Source organism: Gymnodraco acuticeps, unplaced genomic scaffold (assembly GCF_902827175.1).
Source record: "Gymnodraco acuticeps unplaced genomic scaffold, fGymAcu1.1, whole genome shotgun sequence".
Taxonomy (NCBI): Eukaryota; Metazoa; Chordata; class Actinopteri; order Perciformes; family Bathydraconidae; genus Gymnodraco; species Gymnodraco acuticeps.
Genome location: NW_022990353.1, coordinates 291,211 through 319,013, shown reverse-complemented (window position 1 = coordinate 319,013; position 27,803 = coordinate 291,211). Strand labels below are relative to the sequence as shown.

Sequence of the window (27,803 nt, the reverse complement as noted above, 5' to 3'; positions counted from 1 at the left end):
CGGTTGGCGTAGTTTTGGCACAATTCCGTTGTACAGACCGACGTGAACAGCAGCCCTGTCTGTGCACACGGAGACCGACTCTGTCGTCCGGTGATCTAACCGCCTTCTGGAAAAGCTTCACAAGTACGTCGGTACGCAAATGCGCTTTGTGACACAAGTGACGGTACGCATGTGCACCCCTGTACTACAGCAAAAGTATTCTCCGTCGGGACTTCCTGCAACAACACCACGCCGTTATCAAAGATGTTCTATTGAGAAGACGATCACTACGTGACAAAAGTTTTCAAAACCGTGGCTACTGAAATCAATCTTACTAACTGCTGTCAGTGCAATGTACTCCGCGCGAGTTGGCAGACTTTATTTTGCTTACTTTAACATCATTTTTCATGGTGGGGCTAAGCCATTTCTTGGTATGGGTGTAGCCTACCTCAGCCATACCCTGGCGCTGCCACTGGTGGCAGTATGGGGCAGGCCATTCTGCACATGCGTTAAATGCGTTAAATATTTTAACGCAATTAATTCAAAACATTAATTACCGCCATTAACGCGATAATTTTGACAGCACTAAAGAAAATGTAACATTTCTTACATAATATCCTGCCTGTATGGTAAATTCCCAGACTTAAGAAACTCCCTCTGAAGGAACCGTTGTAATGTAAGCCTTTACAGACCATTTACATGCACTAAAACCTATATAACACACTACAGGAAAGGGAAAAACCACAAAAAGACCTCTTGAATACCGTCCTGCTGCCATGAATACAGTTCACAGTCTTCATGATTAACACACTCACAGATGCTTTATTCAAACACTTTATTGCTGTCGTAGTCGCTCAAAATAAGTCATGACTGCTTTGGTTGCACTCATGGTGAGGACAGTTACTCCCAAAAAGCAGATTGATCCAGCAACGATGGCGATCATCGTCATGTGAACTGCCCCTGAAAGGAAATGGACACAAGTCAATTTCTAACTCGGCATTCAGAGTGCAACCTCTCATTGAACTAATGAGACCAACGATAAAGAAAAACATTAGAGATACATTTTAAGGTCTATCAGTACATGTACATTAATTAATTAAAATCTAGTGAAAAAGAAACCGATGTAACTTGCCGAAAAGATACAAAAAAAAAAACAGTGAAAGATTACATGAAATTTGAAGCATAGAAATTGTAAAATATATTGTCAATGTATTACATGGCTTAGTTGAATACCTTGATTCTGATTGGTCAATTTGGACTTTTTTCGCTAGCTGACTGCTGATAAAGAGGACAGACCATAAAACAACTAATGTTTGATTGATGATGATGATGATGACTACAGTGTGAAGTCATCATCAATCAACAAACATTACTTTATCTCCGTCAGAAAATAAGATGGAATACTTTGGAGCACATTTTACCGAGAACTCCTTTGGAGTATTCATCCAGTTATCCAAAGAGAAGCTATGGAGCAGAGAACTAAACCGTGTGTAAAAGTATATAGCCACTTTGCCGCACTTAGTTCACAGCACTTATGGCGCGTTTCCACTGCAGCGGGTAGCTCGCTTTAAGCGTGCCGAGCCGTGCGGGGCCCGTTTTTGGTTGCGTTTCCACTTGGCCTAGTTTTGGCCCGGGGCTACTTTTTCACCTTTTTTCTGGCCTGACTAAATCGTGGTTCTAGGGCCAGGAACAACCAGGCTGAGTCGGGCTGAGTATGCTAAACTAGAGAGAGAATCGCTGGCAAGGGGGCTACAACTACAACAAGATGAACATATTTGACCGTGATTTAATTGTAATACACGTTTCAAAATGATGCCGAAGTAACAACATACTGATACCGGTTAGTAAAAACCATGAATTAATGCTTTGACAAGTCTGCAGACAGACGGCAGGCGAAAAACCCTTTTAAAATGCGTGTTTTCTAAATGTAGCTTGGCTAAGCTAACGTTATATTTGCTCCGACCGTTCACACTCACAACAACGGCCTACAGACATAAATAAACCAGCGACTGTATTCGCCATGACACAGACAGTCTGTGGTTTGTACTTGTTTAACTTTTGTCTAGTTTCTGAACAGATATGAGGAGCTGTGAGCTCTGAGTGCTAAGAGCTAACGGTTGTGTTGTTTTTCTGGGGCTCTCATTGAAGATGACGTCACGGCTCCGCCTACACTGCGTTACTATAGTAACTGCCCCAGTTCCTTAACTGTAATGGAAGCGCAGCATTAAAGTGAGCCGGGCCTAATAAGGCCTAACCAAACCGAGCGAGGCCGAGCGAGGCCGAACGAGGCCTGCAGTGGAAACGCGCCATTAGTTCCCCCATGGAAATAAGTACAGATCGCATTCACACCGGAATAAGTTCCCTGAGGGAAGATTACGCAAATGAAGCCGCTGACGTCACTTCTTCGGGTTTACTGGCAGGCCGCAAACAACTTCACGGCGTATACTGCCACCCAAAGTCCCCAGCCGGAAGTCCCCGGAGTTGGGGACTGGCTTCAGTAGAAGCTGCTGGGACTCTCAGCAGCTTCTACTGAAGCCTTCCGAGTAAATCGCCTCCACCGCTCCCATGTTTTATTTTGTGTTGCCATAAGTTAGTCTCTCTCCGTTGGTGCGCGGGGCTAATAATGCTAATGCCAGCAAATACAATGGCGGCTTCAAAAAACCGTTCCGAGTTTTATGGGGCGTGCTTTGCAATCCGCCCAGCCAATAGAAATTTGAACTTTTTTCTCCCCAGGAAAGTACCACCTCTCTAGCAGGGACTGAAAAGGGGGGAAAAGTTCTCATGAACTAAGTTCTCTTTTTGGTGTGAACGCAAAATCCCAGGAACTATCGGAACTAAAAGGGGAAGTAGTACGGGGAAAAGTACTCCGGTGTGAAAGCGCCTCATGTAACGTATCCTCTGCTCAGCTTCCTCCATATAAACTCACAATAAGACGGTGGGACTCCTGACGTCCCCCTCTGATTGACCATCAGAGGACCAGCGGACACGATGCCGGCTCGATTCCCGTCTCTCCTCTTCTGACTCACTGACCTTTTGGACCGCTGCTCGCTGCTGCAACTCTGTTACAAAAACAGGCTCAGTTTAGTGATTTTCAATGAGATTTACACGCATCCTCCAAACAGCAGCCTATATGTAATATGTCACTTCTAGCACTGCGGTGAAATGTTATTTCCACTTTCATGCGTGAGTTATAATAACCAATCCAATGTGTTATGGTATCAGAGGTGGGAAAGTACTCAGGTCTTGTGCTTGAGTAAAAGTAGAAGTACTCAGGTCTTGTACTTGAGTAAAAGTAGAAGTATTCAGATCTTGTACTTGAGTAAAAGTAGAAGTACTCAGATCGTGTACTTGAGTAAAAGTAGAAGTACTCAGATCTTGTACTTGAGTAAAAGTAGAAGTACTCAGATCTTGTACTTGAGTAAAAGTAGAAGTACCAGAGTGTAGGAATATTCTGTTACAGTATATTCTGTCCTGCATTCAAAATGTTCCTCAAGTAAAAGTAGAAAAGTATTCTCATCAAAATATAGTGAAAGTAGAGACAGTAAAAGTAGTCGTTGTGCAGATTGGTCCATTTCAGAATAATATATATGATATGTTTTATAATGATTGATCATGAAAGTGTTCTCAAAGCTGGTAAAGGTGCAGCTAGTTTGAATGACTTTGTATACTGCAGGGTAGCTTGTGGATTTACTCCAGGTGGAACTAAAGTCTGATTCAACACTTGATTATAGTTCACATCATTCATCCACATCTGTGAAGTAACTAAAAGGTATTAAATACATGTAGTCGAGGAAAAGTACACCATTTACCTCTGAAGAGTAGAAGTACAAAGTAGAACACACTGAAATATTCAAGTAAAGTACCTCAAAATGTTACTAAAGTCCAGTACTTCAATAAATCTACTTAGTTACTTTACAACACTGATTGGTATACTTCAGTACTAGTAGATATTTCTGGTAATACTACATCTGTATGCCGTTTTCAATGCAGTAAGTTATATTGGATGTTTCCTTGGGTTGAAGCGACCCTTCAGTTTACCTTTGTGCAGTCTTCAAGGGGTCCACAGATGTTGGCCAGGCAGTGGATGTAGAGCGGCAGTCCTCTGGGCATACTGAACATCTGGATGTAGCATCTGCTTTTCTGTGCCTGGCCGTTAACGGAAAGCCAGTGGAACGTTTCGTCTACAGCACAGCTGAGGATAAGAGAGGACAACGTAAGAAAAAAAAGAAGAAACGTATGGGCTTTGAAATGTACTCAAGTACCCATAACTAGCAGCTGTTTTAAAGAGTACCTGACCTCCCTTTATATTAATAGAACAATAATGTCATTGTTAGCTAATGAATGTTTCCATGCTGAACAACGGCAACATGACAACGTTTCCATTGGTCCCTCTTCTTTAGAGAAGACCAGGAAATGATGGATACACGGATCGTGTTCAAATCAATAGGCACGCAATGACTCTAAAGAATAATGATCACGCCACTCCAGGACCTTGAAATGCTTCTTACGAAGCCACTCCTTCGTTGCCCGGGTGGTGTGTTTGGGATCATTGTCATGCTGAAAGACCCAGCCACGTTTAATCTTCAATGCCCTTGCTGATGGAAGGAGGTTGTCACTCAAAATCTCACGATACATGGCCCCATTCATTCTTTCCTTTACACGGATCAGTCGTCCTGGTCCCTTTGCAGAAAAACAGCCCCAAAGCATGATGTTTCCACCCCCATGTTTCACAGTAGGTGTTCTTTGGATGCAACTCAGCATTCTTTCTCCTCCAAACACGTCTAGTTGAGTTTTTACCAAAAAGTTCTATTTTGGTTTCATCTGACCATATGACATTCTCCCAATCCTCTTCTGGATCATCTAAATGCTCTCTAGCAAACTTCAGACGGGCCTGGACATGTACTGGCTTAAGCAGGGGGACACGTCTGGCACTGCAGGATTTGAGTCCCTGGCGGCGTAGTGTGTTACTGATGGTAGCCTTTGTTACTTTGGTCCCAGCTCTCTGCAGGTCATTGACAGGTCCCCCCGTGTGGTTCTGGGATTTTTGCTCACCGTTCTTGTGATCATTTTGACCCCACGGGTGAGATCTTGCGTGGAGCCCCAGATCGAGGGAGATTATCAGTGGTCTTGTATGTCTTCCATTTTCTAATAATTGCTCCCACAGTTGATTTCTTCACACCAAGCTGCTTACCTATTGCAGATTCAGTCTTCCCAGCCTGGTGCAGGTCTACAATGTTGTTTCTGTGTCCTTTGACACATTCAAACTAAAGGAACCAGCCTGTTTGGAAAATGTGAGAAGTAGAAAGTACAGGTATTTGTGTTCAACATGTAAGAAGTAGAAAATACAGGTATTTGGGTTCAACATGTAAGAAGTAGAAAGTACAGGTATTTGGGTTCAACATGTAAGAAGTAGAAAGTACAGGTATTTGAGTTCAACATGTAAGAAGTAGAAAGTACAGGTATTTGTGTTCAATATGTAAGAAGTAGAAAGTACAGGTATTTGTGTTCAATATGTAAGAAGTAGAAAGTACAGGTATTTGTGTTCAATATGTAAGAAGTAGAAAATACAGGTATTTGAGTTCAACATGTAAGAAGTAGAAAATACAGGTATTTGGGTTCAACATGTAAGAAGTAGAAAGTACAGGTATTTGTGTTCAATATGTAAGAAGTAGAAAGTACAGGTATTTGAGTTCAACATGTAAGAAGTAGAAAGTACAGGTATTTGTGTTCAACATGTAAGAAGTAGAAAGTACAGGTATTTGGGTTCAACATGTAAGAAGTAGAAAGTACAGGTATTTGAGTTCAACATGTAAGAAGTAGAAAGTACAGGTATTTGAGTTCAACATGTAAGAAGTAGAAAGTACAGGTATTTGAGTTCAACATGTAAGAAGTAGAAAGTACAGGTATTTGTGTTCAACATGTAAGAAGTAGAAAGTACAGGTATTTGGGTTCAACATGTAAGAAGTAGAAAGTACAGGTATTTGGGTTCAACATGTAAGAAGTAAAAGTAAAAAGTCGTCAGAATAATAAGTAGTGGATTAAAGTACCGATACCAGAAACATGTACTTAAGTATGAAGTATTTGTACTCCACTACTTCCCACCTCTGCTGATAAAGCTTAGTTAAAATTGTCCAAAGCAACAATAACACTTATATATTTTCATGCCACTGCACTAAGAAATACACATTTCACCCACCCGTCCTGAAGAATGACACCCTGGATGTTGTCCTGAGGGTCGGTGCTCTCCGTGGCCCAGCACGACTCCACCTGCAGGAGCACATCTGCAGCAAAAGAGTTCTCATTCTGCAGCGCCACCTGGAGGAAGAGATTGTCCTCCGGTGCAATGGTGATTGTATCGATGTATTTGGATGTGTAGGACTCATCAGTGAACAGAGTCAAGGTGAGACCCAGCTGCAGGGAGGAGTTAAACTCCACCAGGGAGACGGAGGAGAGCCTAAAAGAGGAAATCATGTTTTTAGAGGTTTCCTGTGTTTATTAAAAAGAGGCCATATAGTGCTTTTTGTGGTTTTTCCTTCCCTGTAATGTGTTATATAGAATTTAGTGCATGTAAATGCCTGAAGATTCAAAGGTTTTATTGTCATATGCACAAAGCTACAGTGTAGAAATGGCAATGAAATTATTCTGACCTGAGCTCCTCCAACATATATAATAGAATACAAATAGTAAATAGGGCAAAAGTAAACGCCTCCATTGGACCCTGTTTGTTTTCATCACTATGTAAGACTTGTGCTCCTATTGGCTAGCTCTCCGACACATTGTACGTGATTGGCTAAGGGGCGGGACATCTCTAAGCAGGTTGACCAATCACAACAGAGCCGACCAGCTAACCAATCAGAGCAGACTGGGCTCTGGTTTCAGACAGAGGGTGAAAAGAGGTGCTGCAGCACAGGCAGTATGAGAAGAATAAAGAGCTCTTTGAACATTAAAGCATGGAGACAGTAGAGACACTACATACTGATATACACCTGAACATCAGCAGGAGAGGACTCTTTAAAGTAGAGACACTACATACTGATATACACCTGAACATCAGCAGGAGAGGACTCTTTAAAGTAGAGACACTACATACTGATATACACCTGAACATCAGCAGGAGAGGACTCTTTAAAGTAGAGACACTACATACTGTAGAGGAAACTTCTGTGTAGCTATGCAGTGGGAGTCACCGACTCAGGAAGGAGACACGGGAAGAGCAGTAGCTTTGATGTCAAACACATGATTGTTTATTTGGAGTTACGGCCGGAGGATTCACATCACAAGTCCAAGAGTCAGAGGTTCTGACTTCACGGTAGAGTTGCCACGTCAATTCTGAAGAACTCTACCCCAGACCCATGTATTTAGCTAGTTCAGAGAGCATCATCAACATGCTGCATAACAAGATAGAATGATAACACCTCTATCAGCTGACGCCAACAGGCAGGAACAGGGAGACAAAACACTGAGAGCACAGCAGCCAAGGTTACAGGTGCCTGTGCTCAGTCAGGACAGTTTGAACTGATACACTGGGTCAAAGTTATGGGCCTTGGAAAATATTCCACAACACATACTGATATACACCTGAACATCAGCAGGAGAGGACTCTTTAAAGTAGAGACACTACATACTGATATACACCTGAACATCAGCAGGAGAGGACTCTTTAAAGTAGAGACACTACATACTGATATACACCTGAACATCAGCAGGAGAGGACTCTTTAAAGTAGAGACACTACATACTGATATACACCTGAACACCAGCAGGAGAGGACTCTTTAAAGTAGAGACACTACATACTGATATACACCTGAACATCAGCAGGAGAGGACTCTTTAAAGTAGAGACACTACATACTGATATACACCTGAACATCAGCAGGAGAGGACTCTTTAAAGTAGAGACACTACATACTGATATACACCTGAACATCAGCAGGAGAGGACTCTTTAAAGTAGAGACACTACATACTGATATACACCTGAACATCAGCAGGAGAGGACTCTTTAAAGTAGAGACACTACATACTGATATACACCTGAACATCAGCAGGAGAGGACTCTTTAAAGTAGAGACACTACATACTGATATACACCTGAACATCAGCAGGAGAGGACTCTTTAAAGTAGAGACACTACATACTGATATACACCTGAACATCAGCAGGAGAGGACTCTTTAAAGTAGAGACACTACATACTGATATACACCTGAACATCAGCAGGAGAGGACTCTTTAAAGTAGAGACACTACATACTGATATACACCTGAACATCAGCAGGATACGTCCTATTTAACCATCTTTTCTCGTCTAAATGAGGCAGAGAGACAAAATATAAAGACATTCTTCTCACCACTCGGTGTCCACCCTGAGTTGAGTGTTGCGAACATAATGTCGAGGGTAGACACACTTCCACACGACTAGAAGATCCCGCCTGCTGATGGTTTGCTCTTTGCTCAAAGTCACAGTCAGAGTGTTTTGTATTTCGATGTGGGATCTGTTCGCCTACAAAAACACAAAGGGTTAACTCATAAGTCACACGTCTAAAAGAGGTAGAATAAACTGAGATATGTTGAGCTAGACTGTACAATTATGTATCCTTTCTTTAATTTGTAATATGGATTTGTCATCTGTTATGCAGTTAATGTACCTAGATGTGTTTATTTATGTATGCTTTGTGAATATTTAAAAAAATAAACCTGGTATTTGAAAATAACATTTTTTAACGTTAAGATTTGTTTCTGTATTCATTATCTCCAGGGCTAAATGCTGCCGTGCATATCCCTCCAAAGAATCACTTAGTAATATAGAAATATATTTGTATTCCCACTCACCCGCCTCTCAGTCCCACATTCAGAGGTTTTTCGTGGGATACGGAGGTAGTAAAACATCTCGTTCTCTTCCATAGCGCAGCTGCCATCGTTCAGCCTCACGTCCACCTTCCCCCCGAGGGAAGACGTTAGGAACGGTTTTGCTATCGCGCAGATCACTAATTTATTCAGACACTGGCTGAAAAGGCCTTTCTCTGTTTCAAAACACAAGGGTCAGAGTCAAAGAATCTCATTGGTTGCAGACTTATAGAAATGTTTGTAATCTAAAAAATAATTACAGATCGGAAATGTAGGATACAAACAAAACTGTATTCCCTTACACAGTGGTGGCAAGTACATTTACTTAAGTAATGTACTTTTGGGGTACTTGTACTTTACTTGAGTATTTCCTTTTCCTGCTACTTTGTACTTCTACTGTAAACGGAAATGTCCTATTGTGGGTCTCAGAGGGTTAAGCAACATTTTGAACTCAGGACTTCTACTTGTAATGGAGTATGTTTCAAGTGTGGTATAAGTACTTTTACTTAAAGGGGACCTATCATGCAAAATGCACTTTTGTACGTCTTTTATACATGAACATGTGTCCCCGGTGTTCCAGGGAATTCACCAAGTGTCAGAAAACACAACCCTCTCTAATTTCCTCCATACCCAAATCTCTTAAAAAGGGGCTGCAACGGATCTGATCCAGACTGATCCAGATTTGAACACTTCTCTGACGTCACAGAAGTGGCGCTACGGCTATTGGGCCAACTCCACCAATCAGGAGGAGACAGCCACGGACATTGCCGTTCGAAAGCGCTGGAGACGCTGTAGTACATATGCCAGGCCTGTAGATGGTGCTCTTCTCCCAGAATCAGCCCATGAAAAGACAGTGTTACATTGAGTGAAATGAGGAATGGTTCAAATGCATGATCCGTTTGGTATTTTGAAAAATTAAAAGTATAAATATGCCTTATATAAGTATGGTCCTACGCTATATTATTCAAATATAGCATGATAGGTCCACTTTAAGTAGAGTATCCGAGTACTTTTTCTACCATCAATTTTCTGTGTTGAATGTTTTTTCAATATTATGGTTAGTAGTTCCGTTTTAATAAAATCAGTTGAAAATTCAAGCTCTTTTTTTATCTGTTTTATGGGCGCATATCACTCATCATAGTGTATAGAAGTCCTTAATGAGTGACGTATAACGTGACCTGAGGTTGTGCTGATTTCTGGGATGTGTAACACTTGAGTATACTATAAAAAAATGATAATTTATAAAAGTCAAAAATATACAAAAACGGAAATGTCCCATTGTGGGTCTCAGAGAGTTAAGCAACATTTTGAACTCAGGACTTTTACTTGTAATGGAGTATGTTTCAAGTGTGGTAAGAGTACTTTTACTTTAGTAGAGTATCTGAGTACTTTTTCCACCATTGCCCTTAGTTACATTAGAAAAAGAGAATTTAGATTGAGAACGATTTTACCACAAACTGATAGGAAGTAACTTTGAGAGGTTTACCAACGCAGAGTGGATTTGAAGTTGGAAGCGGCTCCGACACAGAGCTCACATCGTAGTGTTTATGTTTACACACACAGGTGTACGAGCCAAAGGTGTTGATGCACAGCGAGTCAGGCGGACACACATCTCGCTGGAGGGAAGCACACACATCTGGACCTGAAAAACAGTCGAAGATAAAGAGATTTTAGATCTTAAAGGTCACCTATTATGCAAAATCCACTTCTCCATGTCTCTTCTACATCAACATGTGTCCCCTCTTCTTCATGTCTCTTCTACATCAACATGTGTCCCCTCTTCTTCATGTCTCTTCTCCATCAACATGTGTCCCCTCTTCTTCATCAACATGTGTCCCCTCTTCTTCATGTCTCTTCTACATCAACATGTGTCCCCTCTTCTTCATGTCTTCTCTACATCAACATGTGTCCCCTCTTCTTCATGTCTCTTCTACATCAACATGTGTCCCCTCTTCTTCATGTCTCTTCTACATCAACATGTGTCCCCTCTGTGGAAAGAGACTCTGAAAGTTTCAGGAACAAAGATTCTCTCTCTTTTTGATCCATTTCTATAAAAACCTGTCTGAAAATGAGCTGATCAGATTTTGGCCACTTTATGATGTCATAACGATGTGTTGGCTTGTGTAACCATTAGCCAATCAGCAACCAAGGCACTTTGGAAACAGGGCTGAAACAGAGGGGATTATGGGTAATGCTGCAATGATCTGTTTGGTGTTTCAGCCAATCAGAGACAGGCTCTGTATATATCTGAGACCTGTAGTATATTGATGAAAAACAGTATAATAGGGGACCTTTAATGTTTTGAGCTGGTTTTCCACCCACCGCTCCAGTGAATGACGCCATCTGTAACGATCCAGTTGCTTCTGTTCAGGGAGTGAATGTAGTTTAGCTGATCCTCGTCAGGAAGGGGAATGTCTTCGTCAGTTTTGGATGCATTAAAAGACATGAAGAGAACTTCTGTTTTGTCCGGGTCGTCCGCAGGTTCAAAGGTGGCGAGTTCAACGCGGGCCGGAGGAACGAAATCTCTTAACAACTCCTCCAGCTGAAGGATAGAAACGGAAGAAGAAGGGGAGGGGATAAGAAGAGAAGAATATATATTTATTGTCATCATACAAAGTACAACGAAATTTCGTTGGCAACTCTCACTGCAGTAAAAAATAGACATAAATAAATAAGAGTGGTAAAAGCTGAGGTAGTATCGATGACATTGCAACGAGATGAAATGTCAATGTGCATGTGGCAGCGGGGTGTAGTTAGGGCGCCGGCTGCTGGGAGTGGCGCGGCCGGAGACCAGACAGCTGGCCAGAATCAGGTAATCAATCAGTCAATAAAAGCATGGTGGTAAACCTGGTTCTGGTCTCTCTTGCAGTAGAGGCTGGATCCTGAGAGGAGGATCCCCGGAGCCGAAACAACCCGTGTTATTTGTTTTGTGAACTTCCCCAGTCTGGCAATAAACGCCATTTTATTTTCACCACATACCTTCTCCTTCCTTCGTTTTTACCCAAGCAAGAATGCTCACAGTGGCGCCTGAACAGGGACCATTGTCGTAAGGAGAAGGTGTGTGGTGAAAATAAAATGACGTTTATTGCCAGACTGGGGAAGTTCACAAAACAAATAACACGGGTTGTTTCGGCTCCGGGGATCCTGCTCTCAGGATCCAGCCTCTACTGCAAGAGAGACCAGAACCAGGTTAACGCCATGCTTTTATTGACTGATTACCTGATTCTGGCCAGCTGTCTGGTCTCCGGCTGAGCCACTCCCATCTCTCCGGCCGAGCCACTCCCCTCTCTCCAGCAGCCGGCGCCCTAACCACACCCCGCTGCCACAGTGCATATTTACACTTAGTCTAAAAAAAACAAGATCAAATGGGTGAAAAAGATTAAAGAGGCGATGGAAAAGAAGGAACAACAATTTTGGAATTGAAGTGGTTCAAGTAAAGTCCCTACCTAACAACTGAGCTAATGTCGCTAATGGTGATGCTAAAGGACAAGAATACATACATCTATTAAGAAGAAATTATGCTCGGTTTGTAATGTATTCTTTACATCTCAGTAAAGATAAAACTTAGTTCAGAAAATAAATGTTTGCATGAGGAAATTGGACTAAAAGTGAACTTTAATTTCTTTATACATCGAGCTCTAAAATTAGTATGAAAACTGTCTGCAGACAGACAGTGACTAAAGTATGTTAACCGTTAATTATCCTCCCACCTTATCTTTGAAAATGTTTCCCATCTCTGCTCTCGGCTCTGAATCGTCTTCCAGTAGATCCTCAGGTAGAGACCAGGGAACGACCATTTTGAGAGCAAAGATGGAGAAATCTAACATCAGATCCACAGGAAACATACAACAAGAAAAGAGAAACACAGCAGGTTATCCTGGAAGATAATCACCAACAAATCATGTATATCAGGAGTCAAACTCAATTTCATCGCGGGCCACATTAGCATTATGGTTGCACTCAAAGGGCCGGTTGTAACTTTAAGACTATATAAAAATACATATATAATAATGTGTTATTACCTTATTGCCTCTGCATTGGATTATCGGATAGGGTAATAACTTCATAATTAACTATGTCTGAAAGCAGATCGAATAATTGCAAGTCTCTTCAGTGCGCATGTCACAAAACGAGATGCATTGTGGGACATGTACTTTATGGACAACCTGCTTCTGTAAAGCGGCATGTAACCGTATCATAAAAAAGGGATTATATTCTTTGCAAGCTCTCACAATATCTGTTTTATTTATTTATTACTGGACATATTTTATTCCGTGTCTATGCAAATACTGCTATATTTTTTTATGTTATTTTAGTTTTCTTAAACTAGTTCTCTATGTGTTTTTAATTTTTGTTTTACTTTTATGTATGCACCACAACATCAAGGAACCTGTTTCTGATTGATATCATAATTAAACTAGCCCCCAGAGATGGCAAAAGTACACACTTTACTCAAGTAGAAGTACAGATACTCGTGTTTAAAAATACTTTGGTAAAAGTACTGACTAAACTTCTTTACTCAAGTAAAAGTAAAGAACTTTGAGATGTACTTCAGTAAAAAGTACCCATAACTAGCAGCTGTTTTAAAGAGTACCTGACCTCCCTTTATATTAATAGAACAATAATGTCATTGTTAGCTAATGAATGTTTCCATGCTGAACAACGGCAACATGACAACGTTTCCATTGGTCCCTCTTCTTTAGAGAAGACCAGGAAATGATGGATACACGGATCGTGTTCAAATCAATAGGCACGCAATGACTCTAAAGAATAATGATCACGCACCAAACACACATTCAGACTAAAGGAACCAGCTGTTTGGGAAATGAGAGAAGTAGAAAGTACAGGTATTTGAGTTCAACATGTAAGAAGTAGAAAGTACAGGTATTTGGGTTCAACATGTAAGAAGTAGAAAGTACAGGTATTTGGGTTCAACATGTAAGAAGTAGAAAGTACAGGTATTTGGGTTCAACATGTAAGAAGTAGAAAGTACAGGTATTTGAGTTCAACATGTAAGAAGTAGAAAGTACAGGTATTTGGGTTCAACATGTAAGAAGTAGAAAGTACAGGTATTTGAGTTCAACATGTAAGAAGTAGAAAGTACAGGTATTTGGGTTCAACATGTAAGAAGTAGAAAGTACAGGTATTTGAGTTCAACATGTGAGAAGTAGAAAGTACAAGTATTTGAGTTCAACATGTGAGAAGTAGAAAGTACAGGTATTTGAGTTCAACATGTAAGAAGTAGAAAGTACAGGTATTTGAGTTCAACATGTAAGAAGTAGAAAGTACAGGTATTTGTATTCAACATTTAAGAAGTAGAAAGTACAGGTATTTGTATTCAAAATGTAAGAAGTAGAAAGTACAGGTATTTGTGTTCAACATGTAAGAAGTAGAAAGTACAGGTATTTGTATTCAACATTTAAGAAGTAGAAAGTACAGGTATTTGTATTCAAAATGTAAGAAGTAGAAAGTACAGGTATTTGTGTTCAACATGTGAGAAGTAGAAAGTACAGGTATTTGTATTCAACATTTAAGAAGTAGAAAGTACAGGTATTTGTGTTCAACATGTAAGAAGTAGAAAGTACAGGTATTTGTGTTCAACATGTGAGAAGTAGAAAGTACAGGTATTTGTATTCAACATTTAAGAAGTAGAAAGTACAGGTATTTGTGTTCAACATGTAAGAAGTAGAAAGTACAGGTATTTGTGTTCAACATGTGAGAAGTAGAAAGTACAGGTATTTGTATTCAACATTTAAGAAGTAGAAAGTACAGGTATTTGGGTTCAAAATGTAAGAAGTAGAAAGTACAGGTATTTGTGTTCAACATTTAAGAAGTAGAAAGTACAGGTATTTGTATTCAACATTTAAGAAGTAGAAAGTACAGGTATTTGTGTTCAAAGTGTAAGAAGTCAAAGTAAAAAGTCGTGGAGTAAAGTAACAGAAAAATGTACTTAAGTACAGTAACGAAGTATTTGTACTCCACCACCTCTGTTAGCCCCTTTGAACTGTGTTGTGTTGATGGGACTTCAGACTAACCGTGGTTTAGAGGCGATGAAGCAGCCACCCTCCCAAGGATCTCGAAGGACACTTTGCTTCCCTCAAATAACAATTGGGAATGCTCCGATTCCCACTGAACGCCACATTCCTCCCACACATCCAGCAGGTATTTCTTTCCTTCCTCCAGCCCAAAGAGGCTCAGCTCTGTATCTTTGATTCTGCTGCTCTGGATGATGATGCCGTTCTCCTGAGGCAACTCGTATAGAAAGGTCACGGCTTCATGAAGGGTGCTGTTTGAGATCCAGTGAGCGGTGGAATCGTTGGAGCGATACCCGAGCTCAGAAACACGGTGAGGACCTGGAAACACACAGAAGCAGAACATACAAGGTATTCAAGGCTTTTATTGTCATGTGTACATACTGTAGCTACAGTGTAGTTAGGTCAATGAAAATCTTTGGTCACAGGCTCCTCCAACAGTGCAACACAATAATACAAATAAAATAGAAATGAAGAAGGATAGGTACCGTTTAACACTCAAGGAATAGTGAAAACTTGCATCGAAACACCTGTGAAGCCAAGAAGTGATATATATCGACATCATTTAACTTTTAAATTGGCAATCACAGATTCATATTTTGGAAAATTCGATTGTTTTTTTTTCTACACCCGTATTACACTGTAATACAGCTCCACTACACCAGTATTACACCTATTCTAACCCACTATAAACCAATGTTAAACCACCATTATTACACCAATTATACAACATCCTAGCACCTGTTTTACACTCGTATTACACTGTTATTATCTCGATTTTACATCCATGTAACACACCAATATTACACCATTATATCAACCATACAATTCCGTCATTAAACCCATGGTACACCATTGTTAACATCTGTTTTACACCCATATTACACTGTGATTAGCCCCATTTGACATCTATGTAAAACCAGTATTACACCAATATCACACTGTAATTTAGTGGAAATGCTGATAGATATATAATTCCAGAGATACATCCCATAATTCATCACATTTTTAACATGGAAGTCAATGGAGAACTCTTCAGACTTGAAAACTCTTCATGCAACTTCAACTGTTCATTCATACTTTCACTCAGAAACCTCTTTCTAACTTTAAAATGTTACACATCTTTCTGACATTATTCGTGTTAAAGAACTTATAAATCTGATTCATACTTTTACAAATATTAACCATTGTTCAGACCTTGGTAAAGAGGTTTTCTTCAGATTTTAACATTAGTGTGTATTTAGCAGCTCGTTAAGGTGCGTGATGTCACAGCTAGAGTGGAGGACAGCTTAAAATTCGCCTTCATATATATATTTTTTAAAAACCTGCCATAATTCCCAAACCCTACACTCCTGAGACATAATTTGGCATGACAAACATCTCGTAGCTTGAAAAATGAAAAAAAATTAAGCAAAATGCCTCTTGAGGGCATGAAGTGACAAAAACGTTCAACATGTCTCCATTAAAGCCGTTAATTATTAACCCAAAAGTACACTTCAGATGCTCAAGTTCCTTGACATGCTTCACGCGTTGAAATGTTACGGTTCTTCAACAAAACGTTCACATGTAAGAGGTTTATCTCCCATTCAGAACAATGCTCTCCTCTCACAGATTACTGCACATCACCATGGAAACCTTTGATCTCTGGACACATCGTTAGCTCAAATATAAACACCTGTCTCATGGAACACGATGATGTCATAACTCCAACTGACATGCTACAACTCAGACCCGGCGCCAGAACAAATCTAAAGGGAGGGCATATGATTTTCATGGGAGGGCACACAAAACCGTCACGTGCTGCGTGCCTGCGGCACAATATATATCAAACAGCGAGGCCAACAGCATTGCGTAAAGACGCACACTTATCGCAAATACATGCAACATAGAAACCACTTTTGAAACCTTGTGTGCGTGGCAGCACAAACACTGGTAAATCACGAACAAGGCACACTAGTTAAAGATGGCAGCTGCCTCATCGTTGCACTCGGAGAGAAATAGTAGAGACGGAGACGATGAACTGTTTAGCCCGCCTTGGGCATGGTTTATTTTCCTATGCACTGCAGGTGCATCCTTTCGCTCAGCCGAGCTAACTTAGAACAACAACACATATATATCTGGACTGAATGTGCATCAGGTGAACACACCCTCATTTACATATGACGAAAGCCTGCGTCCTTAAGTAGCACATAACACTTCAGTGCCTCACAGTGGTACAATAACATGACATCCCTTTGTGAGCTTGAGTACAGAATAGACATAGGCTAATGATATATATATATATATCAACAACAACTGAGGACATATGCACATTTCCCTTAACACACACATTTGAAATAAAAATATAACAGCAACAGCTTTGATTGGGTCACCGTTGACCGGCGCAGCAAACATAATAATACAGAGGGAGCGACACCACATTATGCAGTGCGTAATGTGGCGCAGTAAGCACTGACATATTGACATGCAAACATTACTTACTACTTTATGCTAATAAAGCTGGAGACGCCGTTTGCCTGAAGAATGGAATCGCCTCAGCAAAGTGTCCTTCCACTCATCCCTGCATTTCCTGGTCAAGTCCTTTTCAAACCCGAGTTGAATAAGGTGAGCTTTCCGCTGTTGCAGCATGCTCCGTCGGTGGTCACTGAAAATGTTTTTCAGGGCTGAAAACGAGTTCTCACAGGTAGCAGTGGAGGCCCCGAAAGTTAAGGCCGACTTAAATGCCCCTATGACACTTGGCATGGCTTCCAGGGTCTTGTGGAAGGTGGTGAGGAGTGTTTTAATGGTCCATTTTCCATCATCTGGGGGCGTAGAGCCTTCCATTTGTGCGCGAAGAAACTGTCGGGCCACAACAAACTCGGCTTCTACAAGTTTAGTGCTGGTCAACTCCAACAGGGGCAATACTTTGTCTGTGTTCAAAAATAAATGACTCTCAGGATCAAGTGAAGCCAGTGATTCCATCAGTGCGCTGTTGCGCTCTCCAAAGCGTCGTGCCATCTCTCCACACACTGCGTCAATGCAGCTGTAAAACAGTCTCCTACTTTCTGTTACTGTTTCGTCCTGGTCAAGCCGTGCTCCAGTAGATTGCTCAACAACGTAATCTTGTAGAGTTGTGTTTTTTGTTGTGCGTCTCTTCTTACTTTGGGGCGGGTCAGTTGTGTCCTCTGCTGCTCCACACTTATCCCATAGCGCACCAAACTCGGTTTCTGTGCGCAGGCCCGCAACACACTCCGTGGCTGAGTTCACCAGTTGGACAGCTGTCAGGAGATCCATGTCTTTCGATTGTAGCATTCTATTAGGTGGTTCAAGAAGCATCAAAATCTTGTTGATGAGAAGCGCAATGAATCTGAAGTCCAGCTTTGAGATGACACTCAGCAGTCCCACAGCTTCCACTCTCAGGTCAGCTGGGAAGGAGCGTGCACGTTGAACTTCCGTCAACAGCTGGGAAATTTCCCCATGTGATTTCTGTATCACCTGCACTGTGGCCAAATGACCGGTCCAGCGTTGGTCAAGTAGACGTTTTAGTGTTTCCCCTTGATAATGAACCGCGACTGTGGGTTTTCGGATGAATTTGTACAAGAGGTTACACACATTAAAAAAATCTGTGATGGGCTGTTCTGCAGACATTGCCTGCACTACCACTAAATGGAGCTGATGATTGAAGCAGTGCACGTATGGGATTTCCCTCTTCAATGTATCCTGAAGGAGTTTCTGTACTCCACCATGTTTTCCCGACATCAGGGAGGCCCCGTCATACACTTGGCTCAGTATTTTGTCTGTGCTCAGTCCAGCCTTGGTCAGTTCGGAAATAACCGTTTGGGTTAGAGTGTTGGCATCCCCTCTGTCTGCAGTGGCTATGGTCAAAAGCCGCTCTTTTATCTCACAGTTTGCATCGATAAACCGAAGAACAATGGAAATATTCTCCTGCCCGGTGGGATCCCTGGTTCCGTCGACTTTAATTGAATACACTGCATCCCCCATCTCTTCGACAATATGCTCAGTCACTAAGGTGCTCATTATTTCTATTATGGCATTGTGCATGTCGTGAGAGGTGTGTGTTGCTGTGTGGGGAATGCTTTCTATTATTTTGGCCAACTCTGCATCTTTGTGCAGCGTATACTCAAACAGCGATAGGAAGAGCCCACTGCCTGACTCGGACATGCTGTGGAGTGCATCGTGGTCACCTCTGAGAGGGAGTTGGTTGACAGCTAAAAGAGCTATCATATCAACGACAGCTGACACGTAATAACGGCTCCGTGCAGCTGATCTGCACCAAAGTACTAATTTCCTTATTTGTTTCCTCGCGTATCTCTCTCTCTCTCTCTCTCTCTCTCCACAAACTCTCACATGAAATGTGTTCTTTTGATGCGGCATGCCTTAGCAGTCCTTTATCAGTCTGTAATGCGTGTTTCCAGTCGCAAAAACCTTTGACAGTAAAAGCCGCATCAGATGAAGACGTATTCACTTTAAACTGTCTACAGGGGAAACAAAAGGCTGCGTCTGCTTTTAACGAATCTTCAAGCCATGGTCTGTTGTGCCATGCAGCGGCTAAAGTGCGCTTCTTCCCTGAAAACAATCTCTCTGGATAACGATCCAGTTTCACCTGTGGGTTTATTAACCCCAAGATCATCTTGGGCTGTTGGTCTTTGAGCGGTTGCTGGCCCAATAGTACCCGTTGATGTGCTGCAAGGTAGCGTCTGTAGTGGAGGCACCGGCACGGAGGAGGAGGAGGATGCTGCTGCCGCTGCTGCTGCTGGCGGCGGGTGTGGTACAGGGTGTGGCAACGCATGTGGTGACGGTAGGAGCACAAGGAGCTGTGCCTCGGAGGACAGCGTTGGTGGCGGCCGCCTTGATGAGTCAAGGATTGGGCTCGCTAACTCAGCCCCGGGGTTTGCCGAGGTCAAGCTTGTGAGATTAAGGCGTGCTGCTGCAACGGCAGGTGCAGGGTCGCCAGCAGCACCATCGGCTGCAGTTCTTTCATCGCCATTTCGTTTTAATACATTCTTAGATCTTTTGAGCCAATTTCTGATGTCCATTTTGTCATTGAAACAGAAATGGCAGTCTACAGAATGCACAATAAACAATAAACAAATCCAGAATTGGCGACTGAGTGTGACGCTGTGATTGGTCTAAATGTGGACGAATCACAAATCACAACAGACACATGAATTTATTTGACGTAGCCTGCGATTTTTTTTGTAGTTACTATCTGACATCACATACATCGTAGCATAAAAGTTCAATGTTATAAATATTTTTTTAAAAACGTGTTTATTGGGGGAGGGCAGGAATGTCAAATGGGAGGGCCTGGCCCTCCCTGGCCCTCCCACGGCGCCGGGCATGCTACAACTCCTATGAAAAAAGTGCTCAAACTTCACATGACAGTTTTAAGATTTCTTCAAATGCCGTTGCCTTGGCAACACAATGCTCACTATGAAACACAGTTCTCACAACTTCAGTTAAAATGCTCGAAATGGCACAAAACTTCACAGGTTTGGCAACAATGCAGCCATCAACATATCTAAGCGTATTATGGGATGTCATCAAATGCCGTTGGCATGGCGACAGATCCTTCGCCATCAAGTTAGTTCAATAGTTTGCAGTTCAAATATTCTGCTGCTTTTCCAAGCCTTTTTACTTTCTTTTCTTCTCTCATCACACATTCAATCCCCCAGTGTTCATGTATCATTTCAATCTAAAGTCTTCACTTTCTTCTTACACATTACATTTCAATCTAAATTCTTCACTTTCTTCTTACACATTACATTTCAGCATAGCAGTTTAGAGTCAGCTTTTCAGCAGAAAGCATTCCCACTAGTAATTTCTTCAGGAATTGCATTCTCTAGTTACACCTATGTTACACCTATACAACTATTACACCCATGGTAGACCTGTTTTAAACCTGTTTTACACCCGTATTGCACCGTAGTTAGACTGTTATTAAAGGACTCAAAATGGCCAATAAAAGTGTGCATATTAACAGTAGCATGTGTCTTTTCATCCACATTACCTGTGTGTGCTGTGATTGTCTCGGAGCTCATGAGAACTCCGTCTCCACACATCGCCTCCACCCTGGCTTCATACTGCTGGCATGGCAGGAGCCCCCCCACGGTGAAGCTGGTGCTCAGCGTGGAGCCCTGCAGCTCCCCCTGGTGGTGGACTCTGAAGGAGGAGATGGACGACGTGTTCCTCACCTCCCAGATCAGGGTGTAGTTATTGGGGCCGAACGATGACTGACGCAGGGCCTCGATGCTGGAGAGAGCTGAGGAACAGACAGGATTATGTTCAGAGATGCAAAAGTACACACATCCTTTAGTCAAGTAGAAGTACAGATACCCATGTTTGAAAATACTCTGGTAAAAGTAGAAGTACTGACTAAACTTCTTTACTCAAGTCAAAGTAAAGAGGGCTTTGAAATGTACTTCAGTAAAAAGTACCCATAACTAGCAGCTGTTTTAAAGAGTACCTGACCTCCCTTTATATTAATAGAACAATAATGTCATTGTTAGCTAATGAATGTTTCCATGCTGAACAACGGCAACATGACAACGTTTCCATTGGTCCCTCTTCTTTAGAGAAGACCAGGAAATGATGGATACACGGATCGTGTTCAAATCAATAGGCACGCAATGACTCTAAAGAATAATGATCACGCATCAAACACACATTCAGACTAAAGGAACCAGCTGTTTGGAAAATGAGAGAAGTAGAAAGTACAGGTATTTGAGTTCAACATGTAAGAAGTAGAAAGTACAGGTATTTGAGTTCAACATGTAAGAAGTAGAATGTACAGGTATTTGAGTTCAACATGTAAGAAGTAGAAAGTACAGGTATTTGTGTTCAACATGTAAGAAGTAGAAAGTACAGGTATTTGTGTTCAACATGTGAGAAGTAGAAAGTACAGGTATTTGAGTTCAACATGTAAGAAGTAGAAAGTACAGGTATTTGTGTTCAACATGTGAGAAGTAGAAAGTACAGGTATTTGAGTTCAACATGTAAGAAGTAGAAAGTACAGGTATTTGAGTTCAACATGTAAGAAGTAGAAAGTACAGGTATTTGTGTTCAACATGTAAGAAGTAGAAAGTACAGGTATTTGTGTTCAACATGTAAGAAGTAGAAAGTACAGGTATTTGGGTTCAACATGTAAGAAGTAGAAAGTATAGGTATTTGAGTTCAACATGTAAGAAGTAGAAAGTACAGGTATTTGTGTTCAACATGTAAGAAGTAGAAAGTACAGGTATTTGTGTTCAACATGTAAGAAGCAGAAAGTACAGGTATTTGTGTTCAACATGTAAGAAGTAGAAAGTACAGGTATTTGAGTTCAACATGTAAGAAGTAGAAAGTACAGGTATTTGTGTTCAACATGTAAGAAGCAGAAAGTACAGGTATTTGTGTTCAACATGTAAGAAGTAGAAAGTACAGGTATTTGTGTTCAACATGTAAGAAGCAGAAAGTACAGGTATTTGTGTTCAACATGTAAGAAGTAGAAAGTACAGGTATTTGTGTTCAACATGTAAGAAGTAGAAAGTACAGGTATTTGTGTTCAACATGAAAGAAGTAGAAAGTACAGGTATTTGAGTTCAACAAGTAAGAAGTAGAAAGTACAGGTATTTGGATTCAACATGTAAGAAGTAGAAAGTACAGGTATTTGTGTTCAACATGTGAGAAGTAGAAAGTACAGGTATTTGTGTTCAACATGTAAGAAGTAGAAAGTACAGGTATTTGTGTTCAACATGTAAGAAGTAGAAAGTACAGGTATTTGTGTTCAACATGTGAGAAGTAGAAAGTACAGGTATTTGGGTTCAACATGTAAGAAGTAGAAAGTACAGGTATTTGTGTTCAACATGTGAGAAGTAGAAAGTACAGGTATTTGTGTTCAACATGTAAGAAGTAGAAAGTACAGGTATTTGTGTTCAACATGTAAGAAGTAGAAAGTACAGGTATTTGTGTTCAACATGTAAGAAGTCAAAGTAAAAAGTGGTCAGAAAAATAAGCAGCGGTTAGGGTTAGGGCTAGGCTAACCCTAAACTGCCGTTGCAGGAAAGACGGCCGGCAAAAATCACCGACTGTGTGAACGTGAACATTAATAGAATATCATCTCCCATCTTATGAGCAATCTGACTATTATAACATTAGCGTTAAGAAGCTTAATTAAATATCTGCCACAACATAAGTAACCGGATCAGAGTAACATCAAGTACAGTCCGCGGCACTGTGAGTGCAGACGTTGATGTGTCCCATTATCATTCATATCACATATCTCCTTATCTGAGTCAGCTTCCTGAGCCATATCTGGCCGTGCAACACTCAGTGTCATACTGTATGCAGAAGTATTATTTTAAGCAACACATTAAGTTGACGAAACACACGAGTCAAATGTAATGAAAGTCAGATCGTGTCTTAGACGGGGCAGTGATATCATAAACCTGTTAATGTACGCATTCAAACACTTTTTCTGTTACCAGCTGTATTCACCTTGCAGGTGCAGCTCTGTGGCTTTGATCCTGGATAAAGTGTTTGCGTCATGGATGTTTAAAGTTTAACTTCTTCATATGTCTAATATCATAGTTGACTTTTCATTCAGGAAGTATGACGCTGCGCTGTCAGTATGCTTCTCCATGTTTGTGATTGGTCGAATGCTCCAGATACCACCGCTTTCATGTGAACGCGCACCTAACTAGATAGGACACGGCTGGCTTGAGCGATCCACTTGATAACCCACGTCGTGAGCGCGTATGTTTTGGATTAGGCCAACCGGCTAACTCAAACATATCCAGGTTAGGTTGAACCGGCTTCGTAGTACAAGCCTCTGGTATTTGTGTTCAAAATGTAAGAAGTAAAATGTCATCAGAGTAAGTACAGTAACAAAGTATTTGTACTCCAATACTTCCCACCTCTGACTATATCCAGCGTATGCATGTTGTTGTTGTTGTTGTTGTGTAGTATCTAATGCGCCCATTTGGTGCAGGTCTCACCAGAGTTTCCATCGTTCAGGACCATCTTGCTGTTGCGGGACTCGATCCCTTTCTGGCAAACGGTCTGAAAGCCAAACCTGACCCTCCCGCACGGCTCCAGGTTCGACAACATGAACACAAAGTTGTTTTTGTTGTGCAGCGACAGCACTTCCTCCGTGACGTGGTTCAAACCGTCCAGGTGAAAGGTGGTGAGCAGGAAGAAGGACAACTTGTTGTTTTCAGGACAATCCCAGGCCAACGATATGCTGCTGCCGTTAAACGACGTCACCTTGAAGTCTCTGGGAGAGTCTGGGTCTGGTGGGAAACAGAAACGGTTAGGCCTTTTTGATCCTTTATTAAGTTATCATTTTAAAAATATAAACTATCTATCCAATACAAATTATAAAGCGTAGTCTAACACTTCAAAATCGACTCAAAAATCAGTCCACTGAGTACAAATATGGCTACTTTCTGGTCATTTTAGATCCTAAAAATGCAAGAAATGGATTGAACATTCTCAATAGCCCCCAAATACACTCCAAGATTGTCCAAATCAACCAAGCAAATGTTTAACTGCATTGTTTGCATAGGCTATAATGCTAATTAACGTTAATGCAATTTGTGCAATGAGTACTTTTACTTTAAGTATGTTTTGATGCCAATAGTTTTCTACTTTTACTTTCGTAACATTTTGAATGCAGGACTTTTACTGTAACAGAGTATTCCTACACTCCGGTACTTTTACTCAAGTACAAGACCTGAGTACTTCTACTTTTACTCAAGTACAAGACCTGAGTACTTCTACTTTTACTCAAGAACAAGACCCGAGTACTTCTCCGTCCTCTGAGTACATACCGGTGATAGTAGAAAGGCAGGTGAGGGTCTGAGTCTCCACACAGGCCACGTAGTTGCTGCAGGACTCCAGAGCTGTGAAGCGGTATTGGTTGTCTGTGGTTGTGTCCATGCTGAGAGTGTTATATGAACCCAGCTCACTGTGGTAAAGATTCACAGTGAGACTGGATGATGATAGAGGGTTCTCCACCCAGGAAACCAGCAGCATGGAGGGACTCCTGGACTCCAGTTGGATGGGGAAACGCATAGTGTGGCCTGGGATGAGCAGGAGTGTAGTTGCAGACAAACAAAGACATAGTACATTTAAAGCAGTGTAAATAGATGCATAAACATCGTGAAACTTAACCTCAATACGGAAATGCAGTTGGAGTCAAACAAAGGCATAGGCAATTTAAAGCAGTGTTAATAAACCCATTAAATCATGGAGACATGTCACAGTAGAGACACTACAGGGGACGGGTGGCGCAGTGGTCTGTGCGTTTGATCATCAGATCAAGGGGGCGTTGGGGAACTCCAGTTCGAAACCCGCTCCCGCCCCACTGCGTCAGGCCGTTGTGTCCAAGACACTTCACCTGAACTTGCTCCTGTGGGTATTGTCCACAGTAGATGACCATTACATGTATGATCTGTATTTGTAATGTGTATTTGTAAAGCGCTTTGAGAGTCATTGATAAAGCGCTATAATAAATATAAGGATTATTATTATTATTATTATTATTATTATTATTATTATTACTACTACATACTGATATACACCTGAAAATAAGCATATCAGGGCCTCTTTAAAAATGGAGGTCTGGTCGACATTTAAATACAATAAATAACTGAATAAACAAAAAGACAATCTCACCAATTGCAAGGAAGAAGTGGTCGTCCTGGTATAAGAATAATGTGCTATTCTCACATGCAAACACTTCAGTGGTGCTCAGCATCTCCAAGAACCCCTGAAGAAAGAACAAGTTAGCAAGAGTGAGCTGGATAATATGTTATTTTGATATATCAGAAGTACCTTGGTAGCACTTGTTGGTTTCTCTTGGGGTTTCTGCCGGCCTCTGATCTCAGTGAACCTTGTCCCTAAAGATAAACACATTTAATAACTAGTGATTTTTAGTATGCTAGGATATTTAAAAAGATACTTACATGGGCTAATTCTTAAAGTCCATGCCTCAACTTTGTCTCCATACTGAAGGGTGAGCTTGTTTTCAACACCTGGAGGCACCGTCAGAGAGGTGACCTTCGCCTCCTTCCTGATGTTTCCTAATGCGGTGTCATTCAGCCATACGTTCACATCCTGCCTGAAAAGATGGAAAAATGCATGTTTAATGATACCCTATTGAGTATATGTACACAAGTATTGTACTTTAAAATTTGAGTATTTCCATTTAAAGCTTCTTTACACTTCTACATTTCAGAGGCAAATATCATACTTTTTACTCCACTACATCCATTTTAACACTCACTTTGTACATATAAAACACATGATATGCTCATAAGATATAATGCAGTACTGTATAGTACTAATCTACACAGTATTTCTCGTATCTAAAATGTGGTCCATGTTGACAAACAAAACTAGAATGCTGGATAAAAACAGGATAATATGAGTAATATAATACGGTGAACATATCCATTTTGCATTAACTAGTACTTGTAGCCTACTTTTGATAATTTAAGTACATTTATACTTCTGTTCTTGATATTGTGTTGAAATGGGTCATTGTGCAGGACGAGTACTTTTACTTTATCCTGTCTTTACCACTATTAAATACACGAGTCTTTGTGGAAATACCGAGTATATATATATAAAAAAAATTAGTACAGCAGCCTACATGGGCTTTTATATATAAAAACGAACTGGTTATTGTATTGGAGTAGAAGAAGAAAAAAATACTACGTAAATCCTATACACTATAATCCTACTATAGGAAACAAATATAAGAGTAACATTGAAGTTATGTATGCCGATTTAACCATTAATATATGATATGTTAATGTTTAACTATATATCCAGATTTGCCGATCTGTAACGAAGACTGCACGTGCACACAACTAAAAAACGTGCTTTCCTCGCGCTCACCTTTCCAGGACATGGTTGTTGTCCATCCAGCAGATCGAGAAGGAAATATCATGGCTCCGTCCTGCAGGAAAACCACTCAAAGTATCTCCAAAATGCAACAAAACCTGGATTATTTCCACTGCGTAACATGTGCGCTACTCACCAAACGATATGGTGTGAGGGACCAGGATGAAAAAGATGAAGGAAAATTCTAAAGAGTTCCTGGAAACACAAACGCGGATTAATTATCTGATTTTAAGTCAGATAATACTGAATATTAACGTGTTTATATCTTACATTTTCTGTTTTATTCCAGCAAAGGAGAGCATGTAGTGTTTTTCAGAGTCGAAGCTTGTTTGGACTCCTAACAAGAGGCAGGTGTGTGCTGCCTTCACGCACCTGATCATGTGTCGTACTTTTGAGAGTTTAATGCAATTATATACTTTTTTTTATTGTTATTTAGGAGATTTCATGGGAAACTCAAGTCTGCAGTGAACGTTTGTAATTGACATTAAGATATAAACAGAACTAAGACAAATACAAATGTAATAATTTACTTTTAAATCCATTCTGAAAGTGTGTGAGTTTAATTGTATGTACTAAAACGGAGTATTTTCTGTTGGCTCAAGGACAGATTTGATCAGTGAGTGCATTTGAGATACTTGTACTTTACTTGAGTATTCTCATTAAATGCTACTTTATACTTCTGCTCTACTACGTTTTGGAAGCTAATGTCTTTTTACAGATTTATTTACTATTTACTTTACAGATTACAGATTTTGACACACAATACTTAGCCAAAACTATTAAAACATGATTATTCGGTATAGATTAAACCCTCACAAATTATATTAAACTAACTCAGTGGTTCTCAAACTTTTCCTTTGGAGAAAAAAAAAAAAAGTCGGGCCCCCCCCCAACACAAATAGTCAGGCTCAGTGGCGGCGCCAGAGATTTATTTTGCGGGTACTGTGGGGTAGCTTGACGTTTCATAGAGGGTGCTCAAACATTTAGGGTTTCCCATTAATGTACGAGGCGCTACAGTGGAATTTTCTACTGCAACAATCCCCACGCATATTGCGGAA

At 40.9% G+C, this 27,803-nt stretch overlaps 1 protein-coding gene across 1 annotated transcript; it reads right to left on the bottom strand.

Annotated features, from left to right (window-relative positions):
* Positions 1 to 814: 814 nt before the first annotated feature.
* LOC117551227 lies at positions 815 to 27,125 on the bottom strand. Its single transcript, XM_034223998.1, has 19 exons — positions 27,016 to 27,125; positions 26,882 to 26,940; positions 26,740 to 26,800; positions 25,803 to 25,957; positions 25,672 to 25,736; positions 25,513 to 25,606; positions 24,666 to 24,917; positions 23,832 to 24,125; positions 20,867 to 21,118; positions 14,860 to 15,177; positions 12,535 to 12,644; positions 11,147 to 11,366; positions 10,311 to 10,466; positions 8,810 to 9,000; positions 8,329 to 8,480; positions 6,176 to 6,433; positions 4,018 to 4,171; positions 2,906 to 3,038; positions 815 to 939 (listed from the first exon to the last, which is right to left on the bottom strand). The coding sequence occupies exons 1-19, from the start codon at positions 27,123 to 27,125 to the stop codon at positions 815 to 817; spliced, it is 3,159 nt and encodes a 1,052-aa protein (XP_034079889.1).
* Positions 27,126 to 27,803: the final 678 nt, after the last annotated feature.

What these genes read in the sequence shown, in the direction of transcription:
- LOC117551227 (XM_034223998.1), bottom strand. Translation starts at nt 27,125, where the DNA reads ATGATCAGGTGCGTGAAGGCAGCACACACCTGCCTCTTGTTAGGAGTC. An exon ending in GACAATCACAGCACACACAG is followed by an intron (nt 15,178 to 20,866) that starts GTAATGTGGATG and finishes GTGTGTTTCCAG; the next exon opens with GTCCTCACCGTGTTTCTGAG. An exon ending in CCCTTGAAGACTGCACAAAG is followed by an intron (nt 3,039 to 4,017) that starts GTAAACTGAAGG and finishes TTTTTGTAACAG; the next exon opens with AGTTGCAGCAGCGAGCAGCG.